Source organism: Accipiter gentilis, chromosome 7 (assembly GCF_929443795.1).
Source record: "Accipiter gentilis chromosome 7, bAccGen1.1, whole genome shotgun sequence".
Lineage (NCBI taxonomy): Eukaryota > Metazoa > Chordata > Aves > Accipitriformes > Accipitridae > Astur > Astur gentilis.
The window spans coordinates 40448851-40475841 of record NC_064886.1 but is presented as its reverse complement, the minus strand read 5'-3'; the positions used below and the strand labels follow the sequence as shown (position 1 = coordinate 40475841).

General features: G+C 41.1%; 1 protein-coding gene across 1 annotated transcript; it reads left to right on the top strand.

Annotated features, from left to right (window-relative positions):
* Positions 1–993: 993 nt before the first annotated feature.
* Positions 994–5149, top strand: HSBP1 (heat shock factor binding protein 1). The gene is made up of 4 exons (XM_049804570.1): positions 994–1117; positions 1834–1900; positions 2095–2214; positions 3700–5149. The coding sequence occupies exons 1-3, from the start codon at positions 1073–1075 to the stop codon at positions 2211–2213; spliced, it is 231 nt and encodes a 76-aa protein (XP_049660527.1). The 5' UTR covers positions 994–1072; the 3' UTR covers position 2214; positions 3700–5149.
* The last annotated feature ends 21842 nt before the right edge of the window (positions 5150–26991 follow it).

The following is a 26991-nucleotide window of genomic DNA, read 5'->3' as shown; positions in this document are numbered from 1 at the left end:
ACCAAGCTGTGTAAACATCAACTCATTTCACAAACGAAAACTACAAATGAGTAGTTTTGGTCTAAAAACCCTATAAATGTACACTTAGGAAATGCTTATCCTGCATCCATCCCCACCACAAAAATCCAGCCTACGAAGCTTTCAGTATCTTAAAGACCATGTCACTAATCTGCAGCAGACATTAATCTAATGCACGCAACTTTGTTATTTGTACTTTCTTTCATGAAGACAATATGCCACAATAATATACTCCCTTTAATCATCAATCCACTTATATAACGTTCCTGACTTCCAGCACTAATCTGTAATGCCGCCCTCCCTCCAGTGAGCCTCCCTCGGAAGCCAGATTACCTGCAAATGTCTGCTGGCTGGGTTTAACTGCTCATTCCCTTTTAAATTAAACGATAAAGAAGGAGAAGGCCTCTTCAGGCAGCACCAATTCTCAGGCTAGAAAAATACATTTGTAATCTCCCCAACTCGCAAAGCTATTTTTTAAGAGCGTGAGCAAAACTATTAAATCTGTGCATGAGGAAAGCCTTCATTCTGAGCGTAAGATTACATGGGGGGGGGGGGGGGGAAGAAAGGTGTTTCAACACGTTCCCATCCCACACGGCCATGTCAGTGCTCTGTTTACACGAGACTTCACCTCCTACGCTGAGTTAGCACCCGCAGGGGAGGCCCACGAAGTCCTCACACCGCGGGGAGCAACGACAGCCATGATGGCGGTGGAGGGGGAACAGGCCGGAGGCCGACTCGGCAGCCTCGGGGGGATGAGTGGGATCCCGCAACTGGCCGAGGGACGCTCTCCCTGCCACGACGGTGGGTGCGGGCAGCCCGGTGACGGGGCTTTCCGTGGGTTTTCCGTGGGTTTTCCCGCCCGTCGCCCGGCGTTGCCCGGTCCCCACTCTCTCCCCTCAGGCGCCCGTGGGGGGCGGGGGGCGGACTACATTTCCCAGAATGCTCGGGGGGGGGGGAACCCGCCTCTTCTCGCGAGGAAGAGTCGGCGGAAGTGGCGAGGCGCGGCCCGGAAGCGCCGCTACCGTGGAGACGGGAACCGGGACCTGGACCCACCATGGCCGAGACCGACCCGAAGACCGTGCAGGATCTCACCGCCGTGGTGAGTCCGCCGGGTCTGGGCCAACCGCCTCGGGGGGTGCGGGGGGAAGCGGGAAGCGGGGAGCGGGGCGCAGAGCCGCCTCCCTGAGGAGAGGCCCCGGCGGGAAGGGGTAGAAGCCTCCGGCCTGGCCCCGTTGGCGGGCCCTGGCGTTACCTCCCGGGGCCCAGCTTGGGTAACCCGCGTCTGCCTGCTGTTGGAGGGGCTGCTGGGCTTGTGGTGTCGCCTGGGTCTTTTCCCCGGGTCGTCGCATAAACCGGTTCCACTGTAGAGTTGTTTCTGCCGAGTTCCTGAGGGACGGCTCGGCTCAGAGCGGGCCTCCCTTGGGCAAGGAGAAGTTATCTGTGTCCGGGAGGGATATGCTGAAGAGCAAGGGTTCGGGAGTGCGGAGAGGAAGGCTGTTATTCTGATGGGGAATGTGTCACTGTGTGATTAATGTAGGACGCTGGAAGCAGCAGTTGTGGGTTTAGTCCTGGTTGTGCAACACAGGCGTTTTCTAGATCTTAAAGTTGTTTACTGTGAGCTTCGTTTCTTCTGTGTGTACATTCATACAGATGTGAAAATGTGATACTTAAATATGGAATTATACTGCAGAGTTTGTGCGCGGCTGAGCTCGGCAGTGAAAGAAAATATTGTAATTACCTCATTACATGAGACTAAATACTGTAACAGCCTCTTTAATGAAAACAAAACAGACTTCTTTTTTTCCTTTCTATTAGGTGCAGACATTGCTTCAGCAAATGCAGGACAAATTTCAGACCATGTCTGACCAAATAATTGGAAGAAATATCCTTTCTTAAGGGCAGATAGGTGCTATACACTACAGAATCATAAGTATTTTAAAGTATATTTATCAGTGGGATTTGTAAGATAAATTTAAAGTGACCATAAGAGTTTGAGCAAAGCTGCAATAAAAAGCAAGCAAACAAAAAATCCCAGCCTCTACTAGATTGCAATCATAGTCCTTAACTCCAGTGAACTTGATGACATGAGCTGTCGCATAGATGACCTGGAGAAGAACATAGCAGACCTCATGACACAAGCGGGAGTGGAAGAATTGGAAGGCGAGAACAAGACCCCTGCTACTAACAAGAGTTAAAGTGAGACAATTGCTTGCTAGCCTTGAAACAAATTCTCAGGTCACTTGAAAATACTGACTTTAAAGTAAATGGACTTTTTCCTTTGATTTGTGAGGTAGTCTGAAATTCATGCAGAGCAGAACTATATATATATATATAGTATTGTACTCTCTCTATATAGAATTATATATGGTGTTATAATACAAGAAGCCTTAAGAAGCTCTTCTCAGCAGGGTCCTACTAGCCTCTTCAGCAAGGATGTTTTCGTCATCAGTATTGGGAAGAAAGTTATTTTCTTCATGTCAAGTTAGCTTTGAGGAAGTGCAATAGCTGTATTCATCCTCTGGTTCTCTGAGTGTGATCTGAAATAATGACTGTCTTTGCAGCATGGGAAGGAGAAGAGATGGGAAAAAATACCAGCAGCAAACCGAGCTGTTCTCTTTTTCTTTTTTTTTTCTCATCATATTGAGTGTTCTGAAAAGGAGCGTAATCTCATGTACGTTACCAAAATCAGCTCCGATTTCCATAGCTGGCAAGTTAGTGTGAGCATGGTGCTAATCTTCCATCTTCTACTGCATCCTCTAGACTTCAGCTCCCACTAAGCTCCTAAAGATTGCAGACTTGCTGCTGTGCACAGGGGCTAATGAGTGAGCTGCTGTAAATTTCTCCTGTGTAAGTTAGGAGCTTGCTGGGAGTATGTGACTCACACATACTACTGCAAAGCAGCAGGTCCTGACTCGACAGTGTAAGACAACACTCAGACATGAGGCAGGGCGTATTCTAGGGCAACGCTCCCTGGAAAAAGAAATTTCTTATTGAAAGGTTAAATGTGATATATATTCTTCTTATGTAATTTCTTAATTGATAACCTGCCCCTATATTATACAAAAAAATTGGAGAAGTAGATGTTTCATCTACTTGGCAAGCAGCAGTTCAAAATCTAGTACAAAACCATGTAAATAAATTCAGGTGATCAGGTAGGACCACACACAGCATTTACAACAATTGCTAAAGGCATTTCAGAAGATGGGGGCAATGCAAGAGTGCCAAAACTGTTACAGCATAAACAAGGTGTGTGTGTGTGGTGCTTAATTATGATATGTAAGCGCTAAGATTTCACTTCAGTTTGTATAGAGCTTGATTTTTGTAATCCATGGAAGGCAACTGGTAATTAAAGTACAGGATGTATCACATTAGATTCACTTTTTTTTCTCAGGTGGCTGACAGACATGTCTCAGCCTCTCTTAGGCCTGAAATTCTGAGGTCACGTCTAGAATGCTATGCAGCCTGTGTAATAGGCATGTGTGTTTGAAACAGGTATACATCTTGCTTGTTGAAGTACCTATTTTTGTGATACTTTGACAGAAATACAAAGTATTATGGGTGTCATTGCCCCCTGTGCCAGTTCCCTTAGCCTGAACCTCACAAATGAAAATTTCTGATGAGTATGATTCTCCTAATTCTTCTCAGTAACATTTTTTTATTCTTATTGTTTTTCCCCAACAGATTGCCAATAGCTTAAGATGAATCCTGGAAGACTTCTTTTTTTTTTTTCTTTTTTCTACAAGTCCTTGGAATTACAGAACAGCTTTTTGCAACTACTGTGTGTAAAAGCATTTTTATATTGTTACAGAGCTTGCATTCCTAATGTATATTGTATAGTTAGGGATAGATTAGTTTATATTTTGATTTGTGTACTGTAATTTCACTTTTTGAATTCTTGTTATGAGGATCAATTAGTTGTGTTATTAAAACACTGATCTTATGGTTCTCAAGTACTGGGTGTATTTTTTTGTGAAGTCACTTTCTCTTTCTTATGCTTTTTCTAGACATTTCATTTTTGGTAGCTAAACACCTAGTGACTCCCATTAAATTAAAATCTTAACTTGTCTAACGTAACTTTGTAGAGTGAAGCACAAGGTTGAAACTTTTCATTAATCTTAGCTCTGAGCATCAGTCACTCAACTAGTTGAGGACTATGTGCTGTTTTCTCGTAAATGTAATAAGGTGATTTTGGAAAAATAAGGCACTGAATATCAAAATCATATCTCCTACTCCTGGTTATTACCTTACCTGTGTGTTCTAGAACATAAACCAGAAATAGAGATTTAACATTAGAGATGTTTGTACACAGTTGAGCAACCACTGCCATTAAAATCTGTTACATTTAAACAGACAAGGAACTATTAACTATGAAAAATCTCACTATGGGATTTAAGTTTTTTAACACTGTAAAACTCTACTTTGAAACTGCCGATGTGTCATTTAGCATCATCTTTGAACAATAATTATGATTAAAATAGCAACGCTGGACAGAACAGGGATGGAATTGTGGGAGTGTCTGTATGTGGTCTTTCAGTTTAAATCAGCTCGTTGTACAAAACAGTTTGCTAACAAAGCAATGTTATACTGAGTAACAAAAAAGGAGAGAATCCAGTTAGAATTGTAAAGCCTTTCTTCTCTTTGAATAACAGCTAGCCGGAACTCTTCAAAATACTTGGTTTGGAAAGGTGTTTGTTTTTCTAATCACATCCACGTTTATGGCCCTGGAGTGTAATGGACTACGTTACAGTATTTTGGCAATGAAAAGAGTATTTAGAAGAGTCTGTACTATGTCACGTGTGAAGAAAAATGACCACTGTCAGATATTACTGACAATTGTTGCAATGCTCCTCAAACTTGAAATACAAGTTTAAGAAAGCACTAGAAGCAGTCAGCAGTTATATGTGGACCATACTTAAGACTGCTCTTTGAATGGCACCAAATTAGCACCTGTGTATTATGAAGGCAATATGACAGGTCATTTTTCAAAACTGAGGGGAAATTGTAATAAAGGCTTGTAATAATAGGGGAATTTTGTGAACATAGGAAATATACCAGTACACCTTGTAATACTAGCCTTAGGCTCTTTGTAATGTCATTTAAAAAATCTAATAAAGTATTATGTGGTAACAAATAGTCAGGTCATATATATTAAAGCAAAATCTAGTATAAGTATATCATTATATGTGAGATTGTATTTAGTTATAAGTTATAGAAAGAGTTTAGCACAGCTGCTGCTTATAGTCTAGATATACTAGAATATAGTCTGTATTATAAAAGGGTGAGCATGATTCATGCCCTGTAAAATCTGGATTTTACTAGGTAATTACAATATAGACCAAATTCATAGTAAAATATATTAAAATGGAGGATCATTTTGTATGATGTTTATACAACTATAAATTCTCATCTGGGCTTCCTCCTGTGGGAGAGATGGTCATTCTTGAATTTGCTTGTGCTATCCTATATACAGCAATAGTAGGCCTGCTTTCCTGAAGTTTATTGTGTCAGAATAACTTACTGGAAAATTATTTCAGCTTTAAGAAGCAGCTAGATTATCCAAGTCATCGGAAAGATTCTAATCACTTTTCAGTAGAGATAGTCTTCCATCATAAATTTAATGCTTAACTGATTTTGTAAAGTAATAATCCAATTCAAAACAATCCTTTCAGACAGGGAGGTTATTACTTGTAGCTCTTTAAACTCTGCATATTTTTGAGAAACATGTTTTATTCTTACTCAGAACCAGTGATGGAGCTTCTACATACAACCAGCACACGCAAACCAAAGTACAATCCCTTTTGGCCATGTTTTCTTGAAGTGCAGTTAGTGTAATTGACAAAAAAAGCACAAGAGGATTGTTCTTAAGTGTTACTTTATATGGATTTGATAAGACTTTACAAAATAATAGTGCTTTTTTTTTTTTATTTTTTCTGAATATGCTGGTTCATATCTGACCTGACAAATATTTGTCCCTTCCATTGGGCTGCCTCAGTTGCAAAGAAGAAGATCAAGCTCTTGAATAGGGACTGTCTTCCTTATTAGAATATGAAGAAAGCTGTTGCATATATTCATTTAAATCAAACTACATGCTCTGTTCTGTTCAGGACTGTCATTTGAGACTGCAGGTTGTGTTTTTTAGTTATTTAACTCTATGCTAAAGTCTATATAAGCACTTTCTACTTTAAGAGAAATTTTCTGCTACCTGTCATCATGGTAACATACATTTGGATTTTATCATTGATGTATTTACCTCCTACAGTGTATTTTCACAAACAGTTACAGATTGAATGCACCCTACTCTGGTTTCCTGGTACAAGCAGGTGTGGTGGATGCTGCATTTTCCAGTTTGCAATTCAAAGCTGGTGTTGACTTTGAGCAGACCTGCTGTAATTCACAGGCACAGCAGACCCAGGCTATGGCAGCAGAATTGTCTGCTCTGCCTGCGTGAGTGAGTATGGGTATCATCTGCTCACGTCTGCCTCCTGCCTACCTGCAAGCGGGGAAAGGGTTTCTGGTATGATAGGTGCCATCTCGGAGGAGGTGAGAGAGATGGAAAATGTGCTCTCTTGAACTTGCCGCTTCCTTCATTCTTTCCTGTCCTAGCCCAAGCAGCAACTAAGGGGGCAGCGAAGCTACTTTCTGTAAGTGAGCATGAGGTATGGAATTACACAGAGCAAGCAGAGAGTCTACGGGTCCTGCATTTATGGGAAAAAGGAAGAACAGCTAAGGACGGAGAAGACAGAACCCCCCTTGCTCCTGCCTAAGTTCCTCAAGCTCTCCACTGTCTCTGCTCTCACCTCGCCACTTCTGCTCCAGATTTCCATTACCACCATCCTCTTCAACCCCTGCTTCTTTTCCACTCTGACTCTTCAGAGCTATTACTGAGGAAAAAGCCACTGTTTCCAAACTGTTTCCGGCTGGCTACTGAGTCTAGACACACTCACAAAAGATTTACATTGGGAACAGCAAATAGAATCGGGTTTTCTATGACAGGAATTATGAGTGACACCATGCAAGTCTTCAACCACAATTTTCATAGCCAAGCATTAATAACAGTATTGTTTTCTGAATGCTAGACTTAAGACCTAACAACCCAGAAACAAGCTGAAGATCTCTGGAGCTGTGTGGCCTATGTATTTTACACTGGGCAACAGAAATAAATTTGAAACTCCTGTCTCATCTCTTCCGGTGTCTTAATTCCTATCTTTATAGCAGGAACGATACTCTGTCAGTAGAGAGGAACAGTGTCATAATAAATGCATGTTTTGAAACACTTAGGCCCACTGATGGGTGATCCAGAATTATGGTATGCTTAAGAGGATTTTTCATTTAATCTCTGCCCTAAAGACAATGTATGGTAAATAAGACTGCACACAGATAGCTCTTCAACTAATACCATCTGCTCCATGCATCAAATGAAGCTGGTTATAGGCCAGAGCAACCCACTAAACCATGACACTTGCTGTCTGCAAGAGCTAGTTTCGATGCCTTCCTTTCCCCGAGTTGAACCCAGGTCTCCCAGGTGCCCAGCAAGTGCCATCACTGCATTGCTGCCTGCTTTCGGACGGAGCTCATGAGAAATTACTTGGACTTCATCTTGCAATTCTCGCAGTCCCTTGTTGGCAGGGGAGACAGGGAACCTTTGTGCATATTCACGTTATCTGGCCACCTCTCGACTTACTGTCTCAACACTCCCAATAAAGTATGGTTGGTTCCTTTCCTTAGATGAGTGAGGCACAGGGAATTGGTTTGCCTGAGATTGCTATAGAAATCAGTAGGAGACCTAACCCGCCTGTCTTCCAAACCCTGGGGGACTGCTGAAGTCATTCAGGGGTTCTTCCTCCAAACTTGAAAGCTCATGAAATTAATTTCTTCATGCTGTAAAAACATTTGACACAGCGCCTTCGGAAAGAAAATAATTTTGATTCTGTATGGTTTTGCTGTTGAAGCACCTGTAAGCAAGGCCAGAGATGCTGTCCATCCTCTCGCTAAAATTACACCCGAGTCTGCAGTTTTTCTGTAGGTATTCACATGGAATTATTTAATGAAGCTCTTCACTTTTCCTCAAGATGATAACTTTCTAGCAGAGAGTGCCTTCTAGTGGGCATGCTGTCACTAATAGAAGGAACACTACTCGGATTAATTATTTGGTTACCTTTAATGTACAAGTTCAGATGTTAGGACTTTAATGAGCCACATGCTGTTTTGAAATGCGGTTATTACACAAGACACTGAGGCTTTGTTTACAATTAAGAAAATTAATAGGATACACAAAGCCCTTCCTGAGCTTTAAGCCTTACTGTGTTTTGAAAAGACCTGATGCTTGCTGAGATTTTTTTTTTTCCTGACTCCAATGTGGAGTTAATGAAATTAGATCATTAGGAAAATAAAGCATGGGAATAGAAACTTTACATCTTATAAATACTCTGAGATAAGAAAGATTAAACAGGAATTGTCCCTCTGAAAACTGCACATGTATTAATAGAAAGTGTTCTTTTATGTCATTTTGCTACAGACCTGACACTTTTTATTTATGAGGCTCTTGTAGTCAGATACGTATGTAAAAATTTCTTCAGTTTACAAAGCTGTAGAATATACAATCCTTGCTCGAAAGATTAAATCCTGTTCGAAATAGCACCTGGAGAAGTGATGGAATTAAGTGTTTCTCAAGTCTCAGATTCATAGGTGTTCACCTGACAAGCCTGGGTGGAAGACCTGTGACCCTGTTGTGCAAGCCCTCATACGGATATAGAAAATAGAGCAAAATAATCCATCCTCTTATGGGCAAAACGGAGAAAACAGGCAAAGCGCTACCTGAAAAGTGGAGGCAAAAGAGACAAGAAAAATTACTTAAGGCTTCACAGCACATCAGTGGCTGAGCCAGGCCTTCGATTTAAGTCTTTCTTAAGTCACCTGCAAAAAACATTTGAGACAGACTAGTTAGCACGTGCCTGTCCCAAAACAGGTAGGCAGGCAGGTGTACTTGCAAAATAAGGATCTGCTCCTTCATGTCTGAATTCCCTTAAGAGTTTAGATCAGAAAAAAACCACGTGCTGCCTAATCTGCTTGTCTTCAGCAAAAGGTATCCCAAATTTTGATGCAGCATAGCGTTCTGTTATATGTCAGTGTCAAGTGGAGAAATGTTTGTCCAAATGCATCTCACGGGCAGGTAGGAATGTCATCAGCTGAGGCTAGGTGGATTACTGACAAAGACCTGTCTGCTATTCTGCCAGCTGACACTCCCAGTTGCTCGGGCTCAAAGTAATTCACCTCCAGGGCACCTCAGTTTTTACTTACGTTCCTTCTAGGTCCAATTTCTCCTTCTCTAAGAATATATGAATTTCCCAACAGATAAAAGTTTCTGATTCCCACACAGCTCTAATAAATATTTCACTTATTTCTGTTGCAGACACATTGTGTTTTGAAGACCAGATCCCTGTCTCTTTAAAGCATATTAGGGAAGCTTTTTGCATTTTAACCGGGACCAACACACTGGAGGAAATCACTGAATTCACTGTTCTTTATGTACTGGCATAGAAATATCGGTTCCTTAGGAGACACACAGGAAGGTTTCCGGGAAATTTTTGTTTGTTTGTTTATTTTTACATGCACTTTGAGAAGTCAGGAGGCCAAGGATATCCAGGACAGAAATTGTGCAGTCTGGGAAAATTAAAGCAACTGACAACACAGAGGAAAAAGAGACAAACTTTAAGACACAAGGTTAACTGCTAGTTTCTAGGCATTTAAGACCCCATGTGTGAAGACTGCGTGTGATGAAGTGTCTGTCCACCATGGCCTGAGCTCTGACATATGACACATCACAGTGGCAATAACGGAAGAGCATTCGTTAGCTTCCCAAGAGGCGCTCAACAGCAGAACAGCAATTCATTTAGTTCGCCAACTGCTATAAAACAGGAGAAGTTTTGTATCATACAACAGGTGCGCAATTCAGTTAGACTGTAAGAGGCTGAACCTCAGCCAAATCCTCTCTTCAAAATATGTTCACTCTAAAAAGTATTCTTTAGAGCTAGAAGGCAATAAGAAAAACTCAAAGAGCACTGCAATAGCTAAATATCTAAGGCCCCAAAGTGCAAATGTTACTGATCTTTGCAAACAGATTGATTCTGCAAGGATTTTGTTCACTCCTGAAGTACCAGAAAGAAGACCCTTCACGGCTCATCACCAGATCTTTAAGGAAAAAGTATGCAAATTTCTTCCTGACTCTACCGAGCAGTCAATTTTTAATGCAAATGACTGGTCATCAAAGATATAACAACCTGAGTGCTGGCTTGCCTAAATTCATGCTGAGAAATGCAAGTACAGGACCTCACTCATGTTATTACCTTTTAAAAAAATAACTAGTTCTAACAACTGAAACAGTGATTGTTAATGAATGCTAATGGGCTAAAAGGGGGGAAAAAACAAACAAAAACCTTGCACTTTTTTTCAGTCAAGCCAGCCCTCCTGCTGTTGATGCACAAAACATATTAGAAAGCAGACCAAATCTTAAAAAATTAATGGGACTTCAAATGTTAAAATTAATGACAAATGCAATCGACATTTATTAGAAGGGACATCACTGGGATCTCCAACAAATTAGGCAAAAAATTTAATCAGGTTCTTATCAGAGGGTTACAAATAGATGTGTCATTTTAATAAATTCGACAAGTGTACCGTGCAACTGAGAATTGGGTGCATCTTAAAAGACAATTAACCATAGATCCTTGAACAGGATTCACTGCTCTGGAAATTCTTTGCAAGTACTTTTTCCAAATTATTAGTGTTACCCTGTTGTATGAGAAGGTATAGAATTGTGTTTTCTTCACAAGTAGCCCCAATTCTCACCTTTTTAACTGAACATTTTAATAAAAAATATATTCAGAACTAGTACAGAATCCATAACCGAGAGCTCTTAAATTCTTTGAATGTTGCAGGTGGCAGTGGAGGACATGACTCGGGTACCTTTAATAATCTGGTTTTAAATATTCTTAATTTTATTTTTATATAAGGTCTTCACATTAGTATTGTTCTTCTTTCAGGTTAGAACCACTTCTAAATAAAAATCATGACAGCAGTTTAAGACTTTACTACAGAGCAACTGTGGAAGTGAATATGGCCATAAAGTTTTAATTGCTTCACAGAGATTCCAGACACAATCAAGGCCTTCCCCCTACATCCCCACAGAAGACACTCTTTGGGATTCAAGGTGATTGATGAGTTAGACTATTAGTGCCACTCATTAGCAAGAAATGTAGTAAATTGAAGCCCTTGAAGGAAAGGTCTGTTGCTTGCACAAAACCCCTCTTGTTTAAATTCCATTTTGAGCACTTCTAAAACAACAGGCAACAGTAAACAATATTTAGCAGAATGACACCATCTGCCTTTTTTTTTTTTTTTTTTTCCTTTGCATCATCTTTCCAGTGTTTTAAGCAAGGATTTGGTTATAAATACTGACAATTGGCACTATAAATTATGATTTTCTGCTCTCTGAGTAGTGAAGAGCAAAAACAAATAAAGTGCAGTTAAATCTCAGTTTTCACACATTATTGAGCTTGTGAGATGTGTCTCCAGATTAACCCGCTCCTGCCTCATGTGCATGGGAGGGGATATGGACACTGCTGAAGCACATTCATTGAGGTTTGTAATTGGTTCTGCATTCGGTTGGGCCACCTGGAACTGGGGATAGGGTTCTGCTGCATGGAGATAACGATGAGATGAATGGCTGAAGGAGTGGAGCAAGACAAACCAGTCACCTTTGCATCTTTATTTGGGGGCCCTTTATGTCCCAGTGCTGTTCCTTCTAAGGCTTGGACTAGCAGAAGTGTCCTCTGCTTCCAAACACTGCAAAATTTATAGGATCTCTGTGTTATTCCAGTGATACAAGACAACAAACAGAATGGAAATTTCTACCGTCTTTACACATTTGTAGCCTCATTGATCCAGAGCGTTTTAGGAAATCCTGCTTCACCCCCCCTGAAAGCACTGAACGAAATCACTGTTTCACACATCATACAAAATTAAAAACAAATTTATTGAACCTGAGGCGTATTTAAAAATCAGGAGGCTTTTCATGCCGTAAGTTATTTTAAAACATCTTTGAAACTACTCCATAGACTGAAGTTAAACAATTAAAATGCATAATCACATTTAAAAAGCAGCACCAAAAATGTAAGTCATTTTGTCACAGACACTGCTCCAGCATGGTTTGATTATTTAACGTTATGCTCTAAAACCAATTTATACCCTATACCCTTGATCTCTATTTCAATTTCAGGATGTTAATGCATGCACCATTGCTGTATTAGCTGATAGGGCAGAACAAATACTTCAGGAAAAGTCATGATTAGAATTTGAAATCTCTTTCAGCCATGTTTAATACCCAAACGTACTCACCTCGCTGGCTTTTCCTGCAGATTTTTCCCACTGCAACCCCCTGTTTTATGCCTGGAAAGAATGATTATTTAACATCAGTAACAGGTGAACTTAGAGCTCTACAGGGAGGACATAGGTGCAGTCACTCCTGCCATGAATGCTAAAATTATCATGCATCAACTAAATCTCTACAAGCTGAAGTGTTACACAGACAAACAGAAACAGCCTGTCTCTCTGGGCAGGGAGAGCAAGCAGCTGCTACGTACCATGCTACAGAAATCTTAGGATCCAAATAGCTGAGACTGAAGGTGCCAGAGGCTATTTGCTCATTTTCCTCTTTGCATTACCTGCACCTCCAGTTTCTGCAAACTTTCATCTATTCTTTGCACTGACTTTGTTTCACCACGTACGACCCTGCAATGAGAAGATATTAGGGGGTTGGATCATGGAAGCACACCACATGTTTTGAAGCCTCTAACATGGCCCCGAGTTCCATTCATTCGCTACTGACGGAAACAACACGCTAGATAAACAAGGAGACAGAATCACTGTTGCAGGATAAATGATTTTGTATTCCGAGCACTAGCAAAGAAATGAGTGAAATTTGAGGGGAAGCTTATTTATAGGAATTTAGCCAGCAGGCAACGTTAACACAGGGGCTACCATCCCCTGTATTATTAATGCTTTGTTAATTGCATGCATACAGCCAGCAAAGTGATTCATTACCTTTTCTTGTTCAAGACATATTGTGGATAAATATAGTCCACTATTGGAATATGCATTCCCAAGCATCTCAGACTAACTGCTTGTCTAGCAGAAGGGTATCACACTTGTGCTCTTTGAGGAAGGCACAGGGGGCAACTGATCGCATCCTCCCCAAATTCCTCCAAGAAAGGAGGTATATTGCAGATGATTGCTCAAAAGGCACAGGGAGATGGAGGAGGTGTAGGGCACGTCCATCTATATCTCAAAAAACCAGTTAGCACAGGTCCATGTCTTTGTCCCTTCAGATGAATGTGTAGATATGATTCAGTGCCAGTTACCCACAGGGCAGCTGCCATTTCAGGTAGCAGAGGGACTTGCACTGGAACTGGGATTTACAAGGCTGGTGCCTGCCTTGGAGAAGGCAGAAATGTAGTGCAATGCTTCGTAGTGGCACAGCGAAGACTGTACCAACCTTTTCTAAGTCTGCAACAGGGCTGTCTCAAAAACCCTGCTAAATAAGCCTGGTTCCTATAAAAAGAAGTAGATAATTTGAAGGAGACAGCTTTGCCTGGAACTAAGTGAACATTTGTTTTCACTGCATACTCCAAATTCACTCTTAAAGATCTGCCTGGTATTTGTGTAATGAATCTTCGTTCTGAGGACAGAAATCTTTCATTTTTGGTATCACTTAGTCTTTTTCTTCCTGCTTTACAGCTTGTCTCAGAAAAGGATGGAAATCTCTCCCTGTAGCAACCTCTTAAAAACCACAGAAACAAGTGGGCCATTCGTGATAGCAACACCCATATATTTTCCAAGGAAGGTTTACTAAGCAAAGGGACTGTGACACTTTGCAAAAAGTCCTGCAGTTTCTCTTGTGTGAGATAGGAAAGGATGGTGAAAGTAGAGAGTTGTCCTTCAAGTGCCCTTGCCTAAACTAAATGAACAGCTTGACTGCCTATCATTAGCAGGCAGAACACCTCTGCAGGAGGCACACGGCTTGAAACCCAGAGAATTCTGCATGATTATAGCTAAGTAACTCCACAAAAATCAAGCAGAAAGTTTTCCTGAGGGAATTAATCTATGAAAAAATGTTTACACTAAGGTTAGCATGTATTAACTGAGTCTGAGTAGAAAAAATGTTATTTGGAGATAAACAGAGAGTTTTAGCTCTCAGAAGGAGAATGGGTCGAGGGCGCATGCCCTCACTGCAAGGACACAGATGATATATGCTTCACCTCAGGGTACTGCAAACAGTATCTCCAACTTCAAGGTGATGGGCGAACACGCACTCACAGCATAGCATAAATATACAATTACGGGAAATTTTCTTTAAAGATGGGAAAGGCTATGTACCATGCAATGCAAGTCTACTTGAAAACTGTCTGTTTCTGTTAAATGGGAAACTGGAACTGCTAAGCACAATTTCACCATATCAAGGTTTTTCTAGCTCTGTTTTCTATGATTCTGTCTTTAGAATCAGAAAAAACTAGCAAGTACATTGAGAAATCAGCTATCTCCCAGTCTGCTCCAGAGCATAACTATGCTATGAAGTCTGACAGATTTAGTTTAACTGTTCTTACAGATGCTCCGTGATAGAAATTTCGGTGAGGTTTTGTGATTCTGGAGCACTCCCACTTGACCATCCTCTTGGGCCAGCCTCAAGGATGATGCTTAACCTGTAATTCTTTGGGCTTTGGATGATGTATGCCAAGGTGGAAGACAAGAAACAGTGAGAACAGGTCAAGCAGGTCAACTTTTTTAGGATAAACAAGGCTCTTGTACTTCTGTAGGAGGAGATCCTACATGTTAAGCTTCATCACAAACTAAATACACACAGTATAATTCCTCAGAATTATTGCACAAATGTCACTAGAATTTTTATTTAACTAAGGAATTTGGATCCATGACTAAAAATCCTCTAATCTTCATCAAAATATTTATTGCTATTTAAACATCAGCCCATCTTACTTGTTACAATGACCGTTTGTTAAATCCTAGTCTTATGGTAATGATAACCGATTAGATTCCCACTGTTCTCTAGCGCATAGAACTGCATTGTCAACTGAGTGGCAAAAATCTTACTAACAGAGGAAATACTTCTATAGGTTCAATAGCAGAAGTATGTTTTTTTTCTGAGCAGACACCTTTGGACTGGTGCTACATTTCTTTTACAGAAGCTTGTTACAGCTGAAGTTTTGCTGCAGTATGAAATTAGTCCAGGTTTCTGAGAGTCCATGTAAGCTGGCTGGCATCAAAAATACATAAATCTTCTACTTTAGCCATTGCTTTGACTTCACCACTTTTTCAGGTATAGTTCTTGGAACTTATTAGTTTCTGAAGAGATCACATCAGTGAGCAGACACGTAGGCCAGACCCAACCTAGCCCCTGAATTTTGGTGAGGTTCAGAGCCAAACTTCCCTGTCACCACAGCCTTTAGCAAGATAGTTCAACAACCTACAAATCTACAGTTGTTACACTGGAGTCAGAGCCTCATGATGGCAGCAAGAACAATCCCTTGATTTTTCCTGTTCCAAAGAGCAGGAACAGATTTATTGCCTGAGGGGAAGGAGAGAAGCAGCACTAAAGCATTTACAACTGTCAAGCCTAGAGCCCCTGGGATAGAAAACCTCCCAGGTTACATGGAAAGAGCAAATCTCATCCATTTTCCCCTTTAGATGACAGGTGAGTGTAGCCTTTTAAAAACACCCAGGACAGTATTATTTAATTCATTAGCTATAGAAAACCTCAGTGTTTGAGTTAAGAATCAATCTCCATTTACTGTAGGATTCTGGCCCTCCAAGTAGATTTCATATTCCCTTCCTCTCTTGGAACAGCCATGTTCTGTGTATGTTTGTCAGTATAACTGGGAAGCTTTCGAGTAAGTGGCATATACAATAATCGTTCACAAACAGCTAGGAGTGCAAGAGCTATACAACTGCAAAAGAGCCTAAAAGCTGATGGAAATATATGTGATTTGGATAAAGATTAGACATTTTCTATGAGACCTGTCAAATAGTCTTCAAAATGACACAAAACCATACAGGAAAGCGGTTGGAATAATGTGATTTCAAAATTGCTTGTGTGACTATTCTGTACTACTGATGCTAAGTTATTGTCCATTATTTATCGTCAGTGTATTCAGCTCTAGACAGAATATACAGGAGGACTCAGACCGAACTGAAGGAATGGAGAGTGCTGTCTTAAATGAATAGTCAGCAGAGAGCACTAGGACAAATCGATAAATGGATAAATGTACAAGATCATTCCACATTTTTGAGGAAGGTAAAAACCTACATTGTCAGGCTGATTCAGTAGATGGCACTCTACTCTCTGTAATGAAGCCATGCTTCAGCACAGTGTTAAGGGAAGAATCAGGTTCTGGATGAGAAGTACAGCTGAGATCCTTACTCCTTGTAGTCATTAGATGATCAGATACCGTGGCAGTAAGTGCCACTGATAGGCCTTAACAGATGGCAGGATCCAGGGTGCTTTTCAACTCCAGGCTTGATAGCCCAATGACCCAGTTGTAGATTGGGTATTGACAATCTGCCTCCCCAAATTCCTGTGAAGTTAAAATTGGGCATAATGGCATTGTTAATTTTCTGTCCTAAACTCCTTGGTCATTTCAGTGCCACTTCCCAACCCAGCAGCGAATTGTATTCCAGGCTGTGCTGGATGATTTCTGGATGTGTAAGTGTAAAACTTGGTAAACCACTAGGGATGAAGAGACGTCTCAGACAGTAAAGATATTTTTCTTAGGCTTAGGGGAGGCACTTTACAAGTTACACAATTAAGCAAATGAAGACATAGTCCTTCAGTTTTCCACAGCCAGCCTCCTTCATGGTGTGCTTCTCTTTCTTTGCTAAGGGAAGTCATTCTCTGACCTCAGCCTAAAAGAGATAGACAGACCCATTTCAATAGTGGCACCTTTGTGAATATGACCTCTTGTTGCAGTATGGGGTCAGACTGCAACCAAATTCCCCATGGTGTTAAAACTGGAGAGAATGGTGTCCTTTACTTCACGTCTGAAATGACTGCTGATAGCAGTATTCCAACCCAGTATATAGGCTGCATATCAACTATGGGTAAAACTATGTGGGTGTACATGTACAGCATTTTAGGGATATAATGGGGGTGGGAAGGTACTGCAAAATAGAACACAAGCAGTACAACAATCAGAAGGTATTTTACTTACTGTAAATTTGGTGACTGGAAAATGAAATGAGTCAGAAACTTAGCAATGAGATTGTGTTGGTGACCAGATTTGAAGCAGCATCTCTAGCCCACTTTGTCCTACAAAAATAGATATAGATTTCAAACTTTTTTCCAAGCAAAGCAGGAATCTGTAGCATCTCTGCATTCTTCTGCAAAAATCCTGTTCTCTTTTATTATTCCAGCACAAGTCAGATACCCCTCACTTCAATAAGGCAGAATCAGAATCGTGTGAGGAAGTAAGTATTTTTGTTCCTGAGGGCTGGCACCATGAGTGAGGTGGGATGAATGGGTTCATTACTGATATCCTCCACCTCCTCCCCTCAGCTTAGGTGACAGTTTGGAATTTTAAAGACCCATAACTCTAGGGATGGCGAGGCAGGGAATCCACAGAACATACTGTTACTGCACTCTTGGATGAAAATAACAACCTTCTCTCTTCTTATATTCACTTGAATTTTAAACCCCATCTTGACAAACACAGGATAAGCACAATTTCTGATTACAGTGAAAGTCAAATTTTTGTTGTACTTTTATACCTGCACTGTTCCACTTTATAAGAGAATATGTGGTCGAGAGAGATGATGTTCCACCCATCATGCTACTTCCATCTCCCCAGGCAAAAAGAGGAAAGATTCAGTGTTCTTCTGCCGAGAAGTCATCCCTGTCCCTCAGTGTTTTGGTGTTTCAGGACAAAAAAACCCCAAGCCTCCACCTTAGTTTTGAATAGTGATTTTTCAAAATGAACTCATTCTGCCATGATTCTTCTCATGACACTTTCAATGTTTTTTCCACATCAGCAACTTTCTAATAGTAGCAGAGAAGCAAAGAAGAGCTCCATAAAATAGTATTAAACAATGAGGTTCATTGGTAATTAAAGTGGGAATGGAGATAAAGGAACACTGGGTAAAGCCTGCTGGAATGCCTCTTTGGGATATTTCAAACAGTTTTTTGAAATAACATTTCTGTCTTTCTAGAACTAATTATACATTTGCTGCACACTAAGCAGAAGGCTAAATTAATTGGAAGAACAAAGGTAATTTGTTGTGGGTTGGAACGAGGCCATGGATGCTTGTTTCCCTTGTGGGAGAAGAACTGATGACCTATCCTAGGTTTGTCATCAACAAAAGATGGGATGCAGGACCAGAAAGTGCATCCCACCCAGCCCATCGTGTAGCAGTACTTCCCTCCAGCCTCCTCTTCAAACCTAGCTGTGCCAGCCACTGTGATTACTGACTGGGTAGCAGCAGGTGGAAAGTCCCTCTGCCTCTCCTTCCAGCCTCCCTCCATTCTTTCACCATCTGGCAGTAGACTGCTTCAGTAAGAGCTGCCAAATTCAACATGTCAATATTAATCACCAAAGTCACGATGGAGTATTTGTGAGGCCCATACTCACGTTCTGTCTGTCAAATAGATCATCTCCTTTGCGCTGGTTCTTCATAAACAGCTGGAGATTTTTAAACACCTTATTAAAATAGAATAGATCATCAGCAGCTGGAGCATTTCGAAGATGAATAGGCTTTATGCCAGTAAATATGGTACTTGCCAAAAAACAGGTGGCAACTATAACTACAACGCTCTGCAAGACTGCTGCCCTTCCTGCTGTATATATTGATTTGGACAGGCTTTACCATGTGGGACAGGTATTGAATCCCTACCTCTTTTCCCAGGTTGTCAAAACTTGCAAATATAAAACATGTATTCTCAACCTTCCAGAACGTCTGCTTAAATATGAAGCAATTCCGTAGTTCCTTTTTCTGATGAGGGGAAAAAAAAGTATGATCAAAAAAAATTTGCTGAACATTTGCAGAAAATCAATTTCTCTAAGGTACGAGAGAGCCTATATTGCCAAACCTGGAAGCTGTTCAAAAATATACATACATTTCAGTTTGAGGTATTAGTGCTTTTTTGGCAAAACATACACATGGACTCGGTGTCTTTAAACTCAATTTTATTCCCCCATGAGAAGGATTTAATTGGCTTCAAATAAGAAATCACTGTTTTACATAGTACAACCTTTCACTTAATACCCAAGAATCCATGTCATGTATTTAAATTACAAGTAAAATACTTACTAATGAACTAATGTTTTGCAAACACCCACAGAAATATTTGAACTTAACCACTTTCCTTTTAAAAAGGACATGGTGTAGAGGGGGAGGTAGCTTGCTTGGGTAACCACAGTATTGGCAAGAGAACAGGGCTGTTAAACAGAATTGTGGCCCTTCCTTTTACTCCTAGCATTTCCCTCTAATTCACTGTTTAACTTCGGGAAAGACACTTAACCTCTACACGCCTCAGTTCACCCGTCTGTAAAATAGCAGATAAGTCACCTAATTCACAGGGATGTTATGGAGATTAATTAACTAACGTCTGGAAAATGTCTCAAGATCCTTCTGTGAAAGGCATTATAAGGGCAAGGGATAGTAGTATAACCATATGCAAAAGGTTTTATCACTTGGCACAAGACAATTTGGTTTTATCTTCTTTCCCTCTGCAACATTGCTGAGTATTTTTACAGGGACCATTGACTAACAGCAGACTCCTGCAGCTTTGCAGAGTACCATTATCTTAAGTCAAAGGACATGTTGTTTCAACTTAAGTGAAATTGTATTTAGTCAGCTCCCGATACCACTTCAAGATCCCCAATGAGATCAGAGCCCTGGGAGGATAGGTGCTGTACACACAGTCCTTGAAAAACAGTCCTTGAATATGTAAGAAAGCTGCATCTACTTAACACAAGAGATCTTCTTAAGCTAATTTCATTGAACTGACAAATGTGCTATGTGGGCTGTCTTTAACAGCGGTGTATTTTCACAACCAGCTCCAGGTAGAGGCAGAGCAGGCGGGTGCCTTGAGCAGCAGACTGCTGTGAGCAACAAAACGGCCATGGGCTTCTTGCCAACTTTGCCTATGCCTGATCCAGGAAAAGCCTGACTGGTTATTGCTGCTTCCTGACAAAAGAAGAGTTGGGATGGGCTGTGGTGTTAGTTACCGACCCCTCCTACCCCAAAAATCAGTGGTGGCAGGCTCCCACCGCTGCCCTTGCTTTTCATGTGCTGTTCTGAATATGCTGTTTCACTCCAACTGAAAGAACAGATTGCAGCTCTCTGACATGAGTTTGAGTCAGTTGATGTGAAGTCAGACCTTACATTAGTCCAACTTTGCAGTACCCACAGTCACTGCTCTTTGGTGCTTGCCAAAGGAATAGGGAAATAAAAAGGCGGAGCAGAACAGGGGCAAAGTGGGGAAATGATATGCCCTTCAATAGCATAGTCAGAAATAATTCCCAGAGTCCCTCATGCCTAGTGTCTTAACTCCCAGATGTAGCTGGTTCCCAATACGTATTAGTGATTTGTCTTGGTCTGCCTGCTTTTCCATCAACACTTTCTTGTATTATCTGATAGAGCGTTTACCCAGCAAACCTGAATTCCACCATGTCGTCTTCTCCACTGAGCTCTGCATGCAGCTTGACATGCTCCACTCCCCTTCACTTGTTACCTGCTCTAAGAGCCAATTTTAAAATAGAAAAGTATCTATCACAAGCATGTTGCTTTCAACTGTAGCACAGCACATTGCAGTACATTTTTATATTAGGAAGAGAACCAGGAAACTTTGTTTTAAAGCAGCTGTTTATCTTCCTGAGCTGTTCTGATTCAGTTTCCTCTTTGAACAGCAGACCTGGAAGGGCAAGGGAGTGGGGAGAAAGAAAGGTTTGGCCACAATTTAAAGTCATTTGTTCCTGTCAGAATTTATATGAGCTAAATCTCAAGCCTGGACAAGCCTTAATAACTATCATATTTAAAGTTCAGCTTTACAGGGGAAGACTGTGTGGCCCAAGGGGATAAGTAATAGAATATAGAATCGTTCACCTTTCATATGCCCATTCATACCCAATCCAGCAAGGACAGGCTGGTGCTGGCCTTTCAGAGGCACATATGACATGAATTTAGCAGTCTCTAGCTAATCCCGCTGGACTAAACTACTGCTAATTGGTGTCCTTGCTGGATAAAGTCACTCAGTAGGTCACTGACAAAGTCAAAAGAGCTAGCTTTACTGCGAGTCCTATGCTGGAGGGATGGGAAGCCTCTACTTTCTGATGATAAACAGACCCACCCAAACAATTTTTCATGTTCCTATACCTACTTTATCTTTACAATCACACAAAGTTTGTTTCAGGAGAATGCACCCTATTAAGACAGTGGTCTAAAAATAAGAAAAAGCAATGTGTGGGCAGATGGGTTTTCTGTGGAGTGAGGTGCACTGTGGATAGTAAAGACAAGAAACAGAGTCAAAGATTCTTCTCCATTGAGGTGTCACAGGTCACAAGTGGAAACATCCTCACAGAAAACTTGGGAATGGCTTTAGCATATTTTTACCACTGCAGACTGCTAAGAAATGACTGATAGCAGAGCAAGGCAATAATCTGCCAATTACCTCCTCAGAAATTGGCCATTAACAAAGACGTGTCTCCCGTTATCAGCCTCTCTTAGGTTAAGAGCTTCTCTGCTCAAGATTACAATGTTATATGTTCTTGTTCCAGAACAGAGGAGAGCTAACACAAGCAGTAGGCCTTTACCAGAAATATTTCTATTTTAGTTGATAGAGGCCAGTGCTTTCTGCGTGGAAGGTCCCAGAGTTGGTCCCTGCTGACCTGTTACTGTGAGGTTTATGATCAAGAGGCATGAACAATACTGCTAAGAAATCCCCCTTGCTGAAATCACTTCTGACCCTAAAGCAGAATTCAAAGCTGGCGTGTTCAGTAGTAACCTATTTCTTGTTAGTGGTTCAGTCACGCAAGATATCCACAGCAGCAGTCAGTGTTCCCCGTGGAACTTAATGGAAGAGGCAGTCAGCATAGACAGGTGTCTTTTCAAGAAGGGAGTGAGGTAGAGCAGAAGAGAGAACAAGAAAAGGGGAAAAAAGATAGTTAGGAATAAGTTCATTGGGCTAATTCACATGTATCTAGTGTGAAGCGGTTCAGCCCAATAACCTTTTGTGGTATCTGGAGCAAGAAATCTCATTTAAAAAATCTCATTAAAAACAAGATCTGAGAGAGACACTGATCTGGTGAGAAAACAAAAGCAAGATGATCCTCCCATAACAGCTGTAGCTAGAGAAGACATATTTTTCCAGCACTAGAAGCTGACAGCTTTCTCCAGCACTAGATTTGTTTTGGCAAAAGGACAAACACAAGGAAAAGGTCTCACATTCTGCATCGAGTCTTTAACCCCTCTCCTCGTGTCCCTAGCTGCTGCAGGTCAGGCGGTAGAGAAATAGATCAGGTGAATCCTGAAAGCAGCTTCCACACGCAAATTGACCCCACTGCACCACAATCGGGACACAGCCCCAGCCCAGAAATGCATAGGCTTGTTATTTCTTATTGATGACCAGAGAGGTCCCTGTTCTTCAGTGCTGCCAACCATTCTGGTTGAGGGACAGCAGCAAAGTCTGAGGTCTGCAGGCCGCTGAACCTTGTTATTCATTACAGCCGTGAGACTGTCAGAGGGTATCAGTCACACAAAAACTTGCCCATTTTATTAGTCTGCTGATTGGAACCCTTACTTGAGGGGCCCCCCTTTGTATGTCCCCATATAATATGCTTCAGGTAGAAGCTGGGACCTTGTGAGGAGCTTTAATCTATAATGTGCTTACTATTAGTGTGAATCCACAGTGAAGAATATGTGTGCATGAAAGACAACATAGGGGAAAAGAATATTTCCTTACTTTTTAAAATCAGTCTCATCAGTTGTTTTAAATTCTGTAACGTGAAGCTGAGGCCAGCTTACAATTGGTAACACCAGGTTTGCACAGAAGAGAGAAAGAAACAGCTCTAAAATTAGAAGACTAAACAATCTTGGATTTAAAAGCATCACAAATGCTGGTCTTGTAAACACCCTCATCAAGAGAAATACAAGTGTGCTTGCCATGTAATTGCATATTCAAAAATAATATGGAGAGAACATTTTGTAAAGAAATGCAAATTTAGCACTCATGAAAGGTCCTGTCTGGATGGCCTATAGAATGAAGCTGCTCTGCTGACTCACTAAGGAGATAGGGCAGTAAGGCAGGTCAGTCCCCCTTCAGTTCTGCTCACAATGGAACAAAATCAGTGCAAATAGCCCCTCATTTACACTCCGTGTTCCTGTAGTTCATTCCTCTTGCCCCAGAGGTTTCCAGCCTTTCCTTACACCATAAAAGACAACAGATCTGTATGGATACAAGTTCACTGATGGTTCTTAGCCATATTGCCTCAAGAGATAGCTTGTCAATGAAAGACAGAAAACTACTTGCTGTCATAACTTCATTTCCTTAGACCTCCAGGCTACATGACATGCAGACAAAATCCTTGCTATGCCTCTCTTTTACTAGTAACTCCATATTTTTCCAAATCCTTTTCACCCTGAAGAAAAATGAATACAGATAGGGAAAGATATTTCAAGATGAGGGAACAAAAGGGGCTAAAATAACCTCAATTTTCAAACACTTCACGGGTCTGGTATAGGCTAAATCTACCTCCAAATAGCTCTAGGGTTTCTGGGACATTCAAGATCCAAATATGAACTTAAGTAACAGTCACTCCTGTCTCTTCAAACTGGAATACATTTCAACTATTATGAAACCAAGATGCCACTATTCCAATGACCTAAGCCCAGACACTCCTACGGTGGGTGCTTGACCTTCAGACCCAAATGTTGCAAATCTGAATTATCTTCAGTTTTCTCACACTTACATATAACGGTGAGTAGGGGATGGATCTACAGAGCTGCTGCTAAGCACTGAACAGAGGCATACTAGGATGTTTCTCAGACAACTTTACTCTGCAGCTTCAGTGTCTCAAAAGGGCATTTGCTAAAATAAACCAAAACATCACAATTTTAAACCTCTGCTCATAGCTTCCACACAGGTCTAGGATCTGCACAGAGCTACCAGATGGTGTCATGTGCACTTACAGAGCTGCAACTCAGGGACCAGACCAAATTGGCTTAAAAAGCAATGGAAGAAAAACCCTGCATGTGGTGTAAATAATAGATTTGCAACTCTTGCAGCACATTCACATGCAGACATGTTCTTCAAATAAAATCTGAATCTCTGCTATTATCAAAGGATATTGAGCAGTACATTATGGAGCTTAGAAATAGACCCAGAGAGTAGTTGTACCGGTTACTGTAACTTTAATCTGCAAGAAACTTTTTTTACTGAGGCATAAATAGTGCCTGTCAAGAGCATAATACAAATCCCATCTGGTAAACCTTAGCGTTTAGATCCCTTTTGAATATATGACCTCATTTACAGTGTGTAAGACCCAAAGCGAGTCCTGCTGAACAATGTTTTCCATGTTAAACTTGAGCACTATTCTTCCAGACTCATTCTAGTGAAATATTGGTTTATCAAGGGAAACTACAAAAAAAGGGATGGATGCATTACATGCTCATTGACTTTATTCAGATACTTTGCTGGATACATTTTCAGTACGAGGGAGATGGAAGCAGGGTGGTAAGCAGTATGCTTTGAAAAGGCACTTTGAAAATACTTCAGTGGGCACTTTCTAATGAGATTCATGTGATAAGATCACTTGTAACTCTGTCTCTGCAGCTGTGTCAGTCAGAAGCGATAGGGAGTGATAACTGCAGCAATGGAGGTCTCCAAAGTGTTTCCAGAAGGAATTCTCCATTTTATCGCTTCCTGTGAGATATTATGTGCTTGTAATAGTGCCCAAAGACTTCAAAAAAACTGCCCCAAGGGCCCGCCGTGCTAAATTCTCTAGATTTACCTAGGAAGAGACACGCCCTGAAAAGCTCAAGTCTTATTTCGCCTTGCTAGTACAACGCGCAGTATCTGTCTTGGGAATGGTAACACAGGGTGAATAAAGATTTTACTGGTGTGAATAAGAGTTGACCATCTTTTTAAACAAAACAGCAAGGTTATATGTAGCTGAGAGAGTTTAGCAGAAACTACCACGATTAATCAGGGTACAAAGACGGGGCATTCTCCTGCCTCCGGTAGAGGTTAACACCATCCAATTATGACAGAGAGCATCCTGGGAAGTTCAGCCACCTCACCCTTAAGGCTCTTCCATTCAGACAAATAAAACCAGCTTCCCATTCTGCAGTACAGACACTTGAAGCAAAATTTATGAGTGATGTTCAGCCAGGGTGTTTGCTTTGCACTAACAACCAATGTGCTTACATCCTAGCTCAGATCAAATGTAGTACAGAGTATATGCACTCCCTCAGAGGATTAATCATCAGAACGGGGCTGGATGAGAACCTCAAAGGTCATTCAGTCTATCTTCCTGCCTAAGGCAGGCTCAGCTACACAAACTATTCTTGACAGATGTTTCTCTAATCTGTTCCTGAAAGCCTCTAAGGATAAGGACTTCACCACCCCCAAGGAAATCTCTTCCATGCTTAACCACCCTTGCAATTCCAAAGTTTCTCCTAGTAAGTAAAATCTCCCCTGGTTTAAGTGACAAAACAGTGCAAAATGAGGTCAGAGAGACCTTCTTGTCTCCGTCTTGCACATTTCATTACGATGATTTTTTAAATTATTTTTTTTTAGCCAGAGCACATGGCCACGACGTATTTGATAGATCCCTGTATCTTGTCTGTCCAAGACATCAGCCAAGCGATAGGACTGTTGTGACGAACTTCTTTCCAGTTGTGACTTTATCTTTCAGGTTGTAATGGAACAATAGAAAAAAAGTATGAAGTAGTGCCTGTAAACAGAGTGCATCTATGAACTGAAATGAATTTGAAATTTCTCTTAATCTGATTGTTAATTGGGTCCTTTTCACTTTTAAAGAGTTCACTATGTTTCCGCCTGATTTTGCTGTGACACAGGCAGAAGAGAGCATTGATTCAAAAGAGATTCTTTTGGCAATCATGGTTATACACACTCAGTTTTTAAAGACAAGCTTTTTGTAAGGTTTCCCTTGACTTGAACCAGCATCAGTTCCATCCACAAATCTGTCTCAAATCTCAAGTCAATGATATAATCTTATATTGGGCCAAAATGAGGTCCTTAAGACAATTTCTTCTTTGGATGTTCAGAGTATTTCAGAGGGACTTGCCACTTGGCCAAGATGTACAGATTTTAATGGTCAGAAAGCAGCCCAGAAGAATTAAATTAAGGCCAGATCAACTAGATAAGAGCCCAGAAAAGGGAACTCACTGCAAGAATACACTGAGTAGCAGGACCATGCAGAGAAGTACCCAAAGCCAGCCAAGAAATGCCAGGAATTCTGAAGACCCTCCCCAGCTCTGCCACTAAGGAACAGGTCGGAAGGCCACGCCTGCAAAAGCAAGTGAAAACAGTCCAGAGGGAACTTTTGCATTTGCTAAATAGAAAATGACAGCGAGTTCCCCACCAGGCACAGGTTTACAAGCTTTCACTTCTCCTTAGCGATCTTCCCCTTCAAGCAGAATTCAACTCAACCGCAGGACTCCCAGAACTGAAGCAGCAGGACATCCAGAAGATGGTGCTCTTGGGTAAAGCACAACTTCTGGACAACAGAAGTTTAAGATCCCCTTGGCTTTCATGGTATAGCAAGGATTCCTGCACATTTTGTTCTTAATTCACAGAGGAAGCCCGTGTGATAATCACTAAGCAGCAGAAAGGAAGGAGTAAGGAGGCAGACAGATTAATGGAAATAGCACCGTGCCATTGAGAAATGCCCCTCA